The following is an 11,377-nucleotide window of genomic DNA, read 5'->3' as shown; positions in this document are numbered from 1 at the left end:
TTTCTGGTTACCCGGAAAAGGATTAACAACAAAAAACAACAAAAAACAAAAAAACCACCAGATTCTAATAGGTGCAAAACCAACAGATGGCTCCCAGCGCCAGTGGAATCGCCAGTGGAATCTGCTACCCTCGACATGAGCTTGCTTGCCGGCGAGGAGTGTAGAAAGTGCTGTTCGCAGACTGCGTGGTGAAGGAGAGAAAGCGACAGAAGAGAGAGCCATAGTGCTGACGTTGAAGGCCCGGCCCTGTGAGGTTGCACAGGGTAAGTGGCGTTGGCCAGGCGGCAGCGGCGAAGGGGAAGGAAAGAGGATTTGAGCTGGGGGCGGGGCTTGCGGTACAGCGTGGCTCCTGATTGTTGGAGCGCGGCTGCCAATCTCGCAGAATCGCTCGGTTAACCAGTGCGCTGGCGAGACGCGCTCAGATATACTGAGTGAGCCCTGAGAAGCAGTCTCAGATCCTGACGGTGCAGCAGCCCGCAGCCTCAGCCAGGGAGTCCCAGCCGCTTTCAATGGAGGAGAAGCCCGGCCAGCCACAGCCTCAGCACCATCACAGCCACCACCATCCGCACCATCACCCTCAGCAGCAGCAGCAGCAGCCGCACCACCACCACCATTATTATTTCTACAACCACAGCCACAACCACCACCACCACCATCATCACCAGCAGCCTCACCAATACCTGCAGCATGGAGCCGAGGGCAGCCCCAAGGCCCAGCCAAAGCCGCTGAAACATGAGCAGAAACACACCCTCCAGCAGCACCAGGAAACGCCGAAGAAGAAAACAGGTCTGGGAGGGAGGACGGGTGGGGGAAGGGGGTTGGGGGTGGAGGACAGGGGAGATGGGGGTGGGGCTGGATCCGAGAAGCGCGGACGGGGTCGGGATGTGTGTGTGTGTGTGTGCCCTCCGGCTCTGGGGATGCCCCTTTCATTCTAGGGCTCGGGCTGAGCAATGGGGTTTGCAGCGCCCTCCTTCCCTCCAGCATGGGAGAGGCCCAGCCAGGCCAGCGTGACCTTCCCGGCCCCCGCCCCGGCTGAAGGGAGACCCACTGGGTCGGCCTTGCAAGTCCAACCTCGTTATTCTTTTCCATTCACCTCTCTGCGTCCCTGGAGTTACCTCAATATGGGGGCCCTGAGATGGGGTAAACCTACCCCCCAAAAAAATCCCTCGAGGTGTAACTCAGGAAGGCCTAGCGAATCCCGCCTCGGATGGTGTCGCGAGACCCTTTTGCAGGCGGCCAGGGGTGGGTAGGTAGGCTGAGTTGAGGAAGTGCCCCTCACCCGCCACCCCAAGCCCACCTGTGGCCTTGGGGCTCCCCATCTTGTTGGGGGGGCTGTTGGGACCCCTCATCTCACGGGTCGTTTCCACCACTAGACGCCTTTTTTGGGCGCCGGACCCCGCAGTCTTGTCCCGCGGCTCCTCCCAAGGCTGGTGCCCCGGGCCCGCTCCCCCCAGAGCCGGCGCGGCTGGAATGTTCTCTCCTCCTCGCGGGGCCGCTTCCTGTCCGCCATGTTGGAAGCCGATTCCTGTCACCGACTCCGGCCCACTGAGGAGCGGGGGGGAAGGGTGTCGAGGGCCACACGGCGCGTCGGAGCTGGGTGACCTGGGATCACCACCGGCCGCCGCCTCGCCCCCTGCACTGCGGGGGCGCCGCCGCCCCCCGCTCCGCGGCCGCCCCTCCCCCGTCACCGGCCGGGGTTGTGTAACCCGGTGGCGGCGCGAGGCCCCGGGCGGGTCCCTGGGGTGAGGGGCGGGGGCGGTTGGGGTGGGGGAGGGAAGCGGCCACGAGGGGAGCGGCCTGCGCAGGGCCCCGCGCGCCAGCGGCCGCGTTTCCCGCTCCCGGGTGCGGCGGGAGGCGCGGGCAGTCGGGGCGGGGAGCCGGCCTCGAAGCGGAGCTGAGGGGGAAGGAGGCCGCGGGCGGCGGCGGCGGCCGCGGCGCTCCTAGGGGCAGGAGGCCTGGGGGGGCGGCGGGGGGATTCATTTTGGGTAGAGGCGGTGCCTGAGGCCGGGTGGGGTACCCAGCGGGAACCCAGCTCCCCGGTCACGAGTTTCTCTGCCACAGGAACCTCGTCTCCTGCCAGGTTCGCTCACGACTCCGCCTCTGAGGCTTTCACTTGGGCCTTTTCCTTCTAGCAGCTCATTTTCTACAAAAAAAAAAAAAAAAAAAAAAAAAAAAATTAACAAAAACCTTGTTCCATTCCCCTCCCCAGCCGGCACTTACCTTCTGAGCTTGGGTAGTGTCTTTGAGGTGAGAGATTTTTTAAAATGTTAGGATGAGGAACAGGGCGAGCTTTTTGACCCCCTTTCTTGTCCTTAAGGGTGAACCCAAGTGGCTCATCCATGAGGTTAGATTACTACCATCTTGCCTCGGATGAGGCTTCTCTCCATGTTAAAAAGAAAGGTGTTTTTTCGTATTTTAAAGTCGATATTGATCCCCAAACTAATATTAACAAACGAGAAATTGAGGGTAAAAGTCATGTAAGAAAGTATTTCACGAGAAGTAAGTTTAAAAGTTTATAACCCTCGCATATTTTGAAAAATAAGGGCTCTATATAAATCGAAGAGAAAGGAAGCATAAAGCGTATGTTAAACCCAGCGTATCAAATTTGATAGAAGGAATTGTTGAGAGCTGGAGAAAAACTAAGTGCTTTTTAAATTGCAGATTGTAACTTGAAGACTGAAATTAGAGTGTCAGATTTTCCATTTTGGGAGTTCGTTAGGGACCCGATGGTATGCAACAGAAGTGAACACGTAACACACGAGTTAGGTGTTTAATCCTAAAGATTTAGAGCAGTTTAAAAACTGTTAGGGACTACATAACTAGATTTTTTTAGCGTTAGATCTTGTTCAAAAGATGAGAAAATACTACCGTATTATGGCTGCATAAGGCAATATTACTGTTGAGACTGAAAAATTGTATTTCATCGGTCAGGTAAATATACTCTTGCAAGACTTCTCTCTACATGTAGAAGCAGCCCCTAAACCATTCAAGGTGGTATTCCTCCAAATATTTCTTATCTCGGAAGACGTGGATAAAGAGGAGGAAACTGGAATTAGGAGTTTTGACAGAGTATAAACAATTTGGGGCGAGTGTATGGTTTGGTCACAGTACTGTTGCTTTGACATGCATTATGCTAATAACTAAGAAAACATTACAATATTTTTGAAATTTATCTGTAACATGTTGAGGTAGGCTTTTGTAACCCATTACTCACAAACCTAAAGAGGAACAGTTTTTTTTGTTTATCCAGAAGAGGGCGCAAGAGAAGGCCAAATGTGTTGAGTAATTTGTTTCTAATTGAAAAGCTAGATTTATCAGGACTCAAGTTTTGCTGAGTCTTTTGGAAGTAGGATTAGTATGTATAAGCAGCCCTAAATAATAAAAGCGCTAGGAGTCCTTTAATTTCTTAAATTTATTCTATAATGTTTACATTTTTCTTAAATATCTAAGATATAAAAAAATTTATTTCTGGCATACTTTATACATACCAACAAGGTTGTCATGAGGAAAGTTTTATGTAGTTAAACGAGATTTTCTTTCTCTTTTTTGTTATTAAAACTTACAGGTGGGAGCACAGTGGCTTCTAAGCCGTTTTTTCATTGTTTGGTGAATTCTAATAGCTGAGTCACTACAAACTAGAATCTTAGGAAGAATTATTCTAGTTAGTTTTGGTTCAGCTCAGTTTGGAGATTGGATTTTTTGCTATTTCAAGTTGCTCATCTTTAATTGAAATCTGAAAAGTTGTGACTAATGGGCCCAAGGATACAAACCTTTGTTTAACCTGTTGGTATGTTAAATGATATAGGTAGTCTTGTATTCCCTCCAGAGTTAGGTAATGTATGTTACATTTTTGAATTTTTTAAATGTGGCTTGAATTCCTGCAACAGGACAACATTAAAGGAACAAGAAGCTTAAAAGCGAAAAGTTATGCTATGAAATTAATGAATGTCAATGCAAAAGCTTATTTAAAACGTAACAGCTGGTTTCTAACTGTTTCCAAGTTATATCTATTAAAAATGATGACAGCCTTTATTTAGGGGACTTTCTGCTTTTGTTTCCTTTCTTTTTTTTTTTTTTTTTTTTTGAGGCGGAGTCTCACTCTGTGGCCTAGGCCGGAGTGCTGTGGCATGATCTCAGCTCACTGCAACCTCTGCCTCCCGGATTCAAGCGACTCTCCTGCCTCAGCCCCCTGAGTAGCCGAGATTACAGGAGTATGCTACCATGCCCAGCTAATTTTTTTTTTTTTTTGATTTTTAGTAGAGATGGGACTTCACCATATTGGCCAGACTGTTCTCAAATTCCTGACCTCAAGTGATTCACCTGCCTGGGATCCCAAAGTGCTGGGATTACTGATGTGAGCCACTGCTCCTGGCATTTTTCTGAGGAAAAAATAAACTTTTAGAAAACATTCTTCCTGTTTCATAGTTAAAATTGTGCCACCAAAAATTTGATTTGATTGGCTGTCATAGCTTTTCCAGCAGCCAAAAAATGTTAAAAAATGTAACCCTGTGGAATCTAAGAACTCTTTAAGAGTTCTAAGAAATCTTAAGAGGTTGGTGTGGTGGCTCTCACCTGTAATCCCAGCACTTTGGGAGGCCAAGGCGGGTGGATCACTTGAGGTCAAGAGTTTGAAACCAGCCAGGCCAACGTGGCGAAACCGGGCATTGTGGTGCATGCCTGTAATCCCATCTACTTGGGAGGCTGAGTCAGGAGAATCTCTTGAACCTGGGAGGTGGAGGTTGTGGTGAGCCGGGATCACACCATTGCACTCCAGCCTGGGCCACAGAGTGAGACTCTGTCTCAAAAAAAAAAAAAAGGAAAAAAATAACTCTTATAAGATGTATTATCTCGTGGTACAAGTTTTGTGCCAGTCTGTTTTAGGAATGATTATGCCTTGAGTATATTTTCTTGGGTTAGTTTAATACAGTAGAAGAAAATGCCTTTATTTGTTCAGTTTTAGTATTTGTACCTTTTTTTTTTTTTTTTTTTTTTGAGACGGAGTCTCGCTTTGTCGCCCAGGCTGGAGTGCAGTGGTGCGATCTCCGCTCACTGCAAGCTCCGCCTCCCAGGTTCACGCCATTCTCCTGCCTCAACCTCCCGAGTAGCTGGGACTACAGGCGCCTGCCACCACGCCCGGCTAATTTTTTTTGCATTTTTAGTAGAGACGGGGTTTTACCGTGTTAGCCAGGGTGGTCTCGATCTCCTGACCTCATGATCCTCCCGCCTCAGGCTCCCAAAGGAGGCTGAGCCACTGCACCCGGCCATTGTACCTTTTTTTCTAATGTAGAATGAGTAAGTCTTGTTGTGAATCTAATAGACGTATACATTAAGTTATTTTGGAACAATGATTCTCAGACTTATAAAAATAGTGTTCCTATTAGAGTCCTCATTTCTGCTGCCTTAAATATGTAGAGTATCCTATTGTGTTTTTTTGTTTTTTGTTTTTTGTTTTTGAAACAGAGTTTTGCTCTTGTTGCCCAGGCTGGAGTGCAATGGCCCAATCTGGGCTCACTGCAACCTCCGCCTCCTGGATTCAAGCTATTCTCCTGCCTCAGCCTCCCAAGTAGCTGGGATTACAGGCGTGCACCACCATGCCTGGCTAATTTTGTATTTTTAGTAGAGACAGGGTTTCACCATGTTGGTCAGGCTGGTCTCGAACTCCTGACCTCAAATGATTCACCCACCTTGGCCTCCCAAAGTGCTGGGTGCCACTGCACCTAGCCTGTATATCTGTTTCTAATGAGTTGACCTCAGGATGCTTTTGTGAACATTTCATAAAAAGGTAGATAACTAATAGCACCATTTTGTTATAGTGAAAAACTATTTGCATTAGCTATAATAGAATTGACTTTTTATGGTGGTTGAAGGTTTTTTTTTCTTGAGAGAGGGTCTCACTTTGTCACCCAGGCTAGAAGGCAGTGGTGCCATCTCAGTACATGCTCACTGCAGCCTCGACCTCCGAGGTTCAAGCTATCCTCCTCCCTTAGCAGCCCCAGCTGGGAGTATAGGCACATGCCCCACGCCCAGCTAATTTTTGTGTTTTTAGTAGAGACAGGGTTTCTCCATGTTGCCCAGGCTGGTCTTGAACTCCTGAACTCAAGCAGTCTGCCTGCCTTGGCCTCCCAAAGTGCTAGGATTACAGACATGAGCCACTGGCAGTTGGCAGTTTTTAATTAAACCTGAATACCATAACACTAAAAAATTAGATCCTTTTTATTGTAGTTTTGTTAGATATTTTCTCATCACATCTTTTGAGTCAAGGCAGTATTGCATAGTGGTAGGAAACCATGGATTGCAGATAGACTGGAGGTCAGATTTCCAGTGACAGAACTGGAATTCTGTCAATTGTCAGGATTGACAATTCATCTCTCAAAGTCTGTTTATCTAAATGTAAAATGAAGAAAATATGTTTTATAAAGGTTAGAAACATTGGTGCATAGATATTTTAATTTCATGTGTTAACAGTGTGATCCAATATCTGGGAAATGTCAAAATGAAATTTAAGAATACTTTAGAAAAAGTTCACACGTTTTAGATAGTTGTCTGATAGATGCATTGGAAACTGCTGATAGTGACTACCAGCTATTTATGGTTTTGTAGAAATGAAGTCTTTAATTTCCTTGTAATAATTACTGTTTCAATAAAACTTGATTTTTACCCAGAGGGTATCTCTGCTCTGAATTGTAAAGAAAATTTTAGGCCGGGTGCATGACTCACGCCTGTAATGCTAGCACTTTGGGAGGCCGAGGCTGGCGAATCACGAGGTCAGGAGATCAAGACCATCCTGGCTAACATGGTGAAACCCCATCTCTACTAAAAATCCAAAAAACATTAGCCGAGCGTGGTGGCGGGCGCCTGTAGTCCCAGCTACTCTGGAGGCTGAGGCAGGAGAATGACGTGAACCCAGAAGGTGGAGGTTGCAGTGAACTGAGATCATGCCACTGCACTCCAGCCTGGGCGACAGAGCGAGACTCTGTCTCAAAAAAAAGAAAATTTTATAACAGCCTTGTGAGAGTGATGGGTAGATTGATTTTGTTAGATGAGAGGTATTTGGCATACTGCTTAAGAGGTCTTTTTTTCTGGCCTCAGACTTTGCTTTGAATTTTGGCTCAGTTCTACCTCTTGCTTTGCTTAGCAGTAGATTGCATTTCCTAGTCTGTGAAATGGGGCTGACAAGTGTCTTCTCATAGAGATGTGAAATAATATAAAGCTACAGTTCATAGCATAGTGTCTAGCATACAGTAAATAAACATTTCTTAAATGTTAGGTATTAGTGTAATTTACATGTTGTGATTTTTTTTTTTTTAATAAACCGTTTTTTTCCCTCCCCTAGGCTATGGTGAACTAAACGGTAATGCTGGAGAAAGAGAAATCTCTTTAAAGAACCTGAGTTCTGATGAAGCCACCAACCCTATTTCCAGGGTCCTCAATGGCAACCAGCAAATTGTAGACACTAGCCTGAAGCAGACTGTAAAGGCCAACACCTTTGGGAAAGCAGGAATTAAAACCAAGAATTACATTCAGAAAAACAGTATGGACAAAAAGAATGGAAAGTCTTATGAAAATAAATCTGGAGAGAACCAGTCTGTAGATAAGTCTGATACTATACCAATTCCAAATGGTGTGGTAACAAATAATTCTGGCTATATTACTAATGGTTATATGGGTAAAGGAGCAGATAATGATGGTAGTGGATCTGAGAGTGGATATACAACTCCTAAAAAAAGGAAAGCTAGGCGCAATAGTGCTAAGGGTTGTGAAAACCTTAATATAGTACAGGACAAAATAATGCAACAAGAGACCACTGTCCCAACCTTAAAACAGGGACTTGAAACTTTCAAGCCTGACTATAGTGAACAAAAGGGAAATCGAGTAGATGGTTCGAAGCCCATTTGGAAGTATGAAACTGGGCCTGGAGGAACAAGTCGAGGAAAACCTGCTGTGGGTGATATGCTTCGGAAAAGCTCAGATAGTAAACCTGGTGTGAGCAGCAAAAAGTTTGATGATCGGCCCAAAGGAAAGCATGCTTCAGCTGTTGCCTCCAAAGAGGACTCATGGACCCTATTTAAACCACCCCCAGTTTTTCCAGTGGACAATAGCAGTGCTAAAATAGTTCCTAAAATAAGTTATGCAAGCAAAGTTAAGGAAAACCTCAACAAAACTATACAAAACTCTTCTGTGTCACCAACTTCATCTTCATCATCATCATCATCTACTGGGGAAACTCAGACCCAGTCATCAAGTCGCTTGTCCCAGGTCCCTATGTCAGCGCTGAAATCTGTTACTTCTGCCAACTTTTCTAATGGGCCTGTTTTAGCAGGAACTGATGCAAATGTTTATCCTCCAGGGGGTCAGCCACTGCTAACTACTGCTGCTAATACTCTAACACCCGTCTCTTCTGGGACAGATTCAGTTCTCCAGGACATGAGTCTAACTTCAGCAGCTGTTGAACAAATTAAGACTAGCCTTTTTATCTATCCTTCAAATATGCAAACTATGCTGTTGAGCACAGCACAAGTGGATCTGCCCTCTCAGACAGATCAGCAAAACCTGGGGGATATCTTCCAGAATCAGTGGGGTTTATCATTTATAAATGAGCCCAGTGCTGGCCCTGAGACTGTTATTGGGAAGTCATCAGAGCATAAAGTGATGGAGGTGACATTTCAAGGAGAATATCCTGCCACTTTGGTTTCACAGGGTGCTGAAATAATTCCCTCAGGAACTGAGCATCCTGTGTTTCCCAAGGCTTATGAGCTGGAGAAACGGACTAGTCCTCAAGTTCTGGGTAGCATTCTAAAATCTGGGACTACTAGTGAGAGTGGAGCCTTATCCTTGGAACCCAGTCATATAGGTGACCTGCAGAAAGCAGACACCAGTAGTCAAGGTGCTTTAGTGTTTCTCTCAAAGGACTACGAGATAGAAAATCAAAATCCTCTGGCCTCTCCTACGAACACTTTGTTAGGCTCTGCCAAAGAACAGAGATACCAGAGAGGCCTAGAAAGGAATGATAGCTGGGGTTCATTTGACCTGAGGGCTGCTATTGTATATCACACTAAAGGTAACTCATTTGTTTCCTATGCAAAGATTTTTATTGGCCAATTTAGTATATTTATATTAAGAATTTTAAGAGAATTAGTTGTTCATATTAAGAGTATTTTAAGAGAATGACAATGTGGATAAGCAACTAACATCAAACTGATTCAGGGTCTTTGGAACTAGTATGATTAAAACTTAGAAGAAATGTTCACTTTTCCAACTTAAAATGGTTTTTAAAAATACAAACATAATTGATCTACCTGGTTCAAAGAAGTGAGGAGAACTTGCTTAAAGGTGTTGATGTTATATTTTCTTTTGACCGAGTGCTTTAAAAAAAATTTTATTGAACATATGTTCTCTTTCCTTTGCTTTTTTGTTTCTCCTTTGCTTGTTTGTTTGTTTTTTCTTTGAGAGGGAGTCTCACTCTGTTGCCAGGCTGGAGTGCAGTGGTGTAATCCCGGCTCACTGCAACCTCCACCTCCCAGGTTCAAGCGATTCTCCTTCCTCAGTCTCCTGAGTCGCTGAGATTACAGGCACGTGTCACCACGCCCGGCTAGTTTTTGTATTTTTAGTAGAGATGGGGTTTCACCGTGTTGGCAGGATGGTCTCAATCTCTTGACCTTGTGATCCACCTGCCTTGGCCTCCCAAAGTGCTGGGATTACAGGTGTGAGCCACCGCGCCCAGCTTCTTGTTTGTTTTTGAGACGGAGTCTTTCTTGCCCAGGCTGGAGTGCAGTGGTGGGATCTCGGCTCACCGCAGCCTCTGCCTCCTGGGTTCAAGTGATTTTCCTGCCTCAGCCTCCCGAGTAGCTGGGATTACAGCCATGTGCCACCATGCCCAGCTTATTTTTGTATTTTTAGGAGAGACTGGTTTCACCATGGTGGCCAGGCTGGTCTCAAACTCCTGACCTCGTGATCTGCCTCCCTCTGCTTCCCAAAGTGCTGGGATTACAGGTGTGAGCCACTGCGCCCAGCTTCTCCTTTGCTTTTTGTATCATATGCTTCTTTATTAGTGAGCTCATTTAGTAGTTCTAATTTGCTTAAAATGAGTAGAAGCACTATTTTTGAAGAGGAGTCTGATAAGTCTTAAAAGGAGTAATGGATGCCAATTTGTAACTAGAAAATAAGTTAGACAAATTACAATGTCAAGCATGATAAGCATAGTCAAGACCAGGCTCTTGGGAGTCTCCTTTTTATAGCCCCAAAGCCCAAGTTTAAAGGGAACGAGATATCTTTCAAGTTTCACGCTAGTAACTCTCTTTCTTTTCTTTTTTTTTTTTTGAGATGGAGTCTCTTGTCGCCCAGGCTGGAGTTCGGTGGCGTGATCTTGACTCACTGCAACCTCTGCCTCCCGGGTTCAAGCGATTCTCCTGCCTCAGCCTCGCACATAGCTGGGATTACAGGCGCCCACCATCACGCCTGGCTAATTTTTGTATTTTTAGTACAGACGGGGTTTCCCCATGTTGGCCAGGCTGGTCTCAAACTCCTGACCTCAGGTGATCCACCCACCTGGGTCTCCCAAAGTGCTGGGATTACAGGTGTGAGCCACTGTGCCGGGCCTCATGTTAATAACTTTCTTAGAATGTGATATGTTTGTGTCTTAAAGAAAATTTTGCTGTATGGCATAACTCTAATCTAAATCTTTAGAGCAAATAATGAGGTTTAACGAATGATGTTTATATCCTTTTGCTTTTGAGAACAGTGGGTTTCAGTATTCCCGTACTTTGCTATGTCTTCCTCCCTTCTCTAACAGAAATGCATACTCCATGCATGCATGTACACACTTAGTACATAGTGTATATTCCCATTTTAATAGTGGTTCTTTTAGGCAGTGACTTGCAGGGAAGGGGGACCATACCAGATTGTGGGAATTAGGTCATTACCATATTCTCTCTGGAAGAAATATTGCCTGAGAGATGAATAACAAAGCAATTTATGTGACTTTTAAGCATATTTCCTAGTCTGCATACCTTTCTTTATCTGCAAGCTGGAAGACTTGAGTATAATAAATAGATGTCCTTTTAATATTATTTTACTTCCTTAAAAATGGAAGTAGTAGAATTGCTTAATGGAAGTTTTAAGAGTAGGAATTCTCAAAGATAACATTTACCTGATTTCACTTGTTCTCCAGCTCTGCTCTTTGGAGGTAAATATAGGAGTTGGTTGTTTTAGGAATATTAGGACAAAAAGAAATGCTTCATTTTTTAAGACATGTATTGTACATTAGTTAGCCTCTGCCGGGGGAGTTGGGTTTTTTGGTATTGCTTTCTGTGCCGTCTGCCCTCTAGAGACTGTCACTAGAAAATGTTTACCCAAGTATTTTGCACTGGTGATCATTGTG

The 11,377-nt window shown here is 45.2% G+C and overlaps 1 protein-coding gene across 1 annotated transcript in view; it reads left to right on the top strand.

Moving 5' to 3' along the window:
• The first annotated feature begins 420 nt into the window (after positions 1–420).
• Positions 421–11,377, top strand: part of NUFIP2 (nuclear FMR1 interacting protein 2) — a 39,622-nt gene continuing 28,665 nt past the window's right edge. The window contains exons 1-2 of the mRNA XM_005583302.4: positions 421–786; positions 7,334–9,058. Of these exons, the coding sequence (XP_005583359.2) occupies positions 510–786; positions 7,334–9,058 (2,002 nt within the window). The 5' untranslated portion in view covers positions 421–509. The remainder of the gene's footprint in view (positions 787–7,333; positions 9,059–11,377) is intronic.

The sequence above is a fragment of the Macaca fascicularis genome, chromosome 16, assembly GCF_037993035.2.
Source record: "Macaca fascicularis isolate 582-1 chromosome 16, T2T-MFA8v1.1".
Lineage (NCBI taxonomy): Eukaryota > Metazoa > Chordata > Mammalia > Primates > Cercopithecidae > Macaca > Macaca fascicularis.
This window is presented reverse-complemented; position numbering and strand designations above follow the sequence as displayed.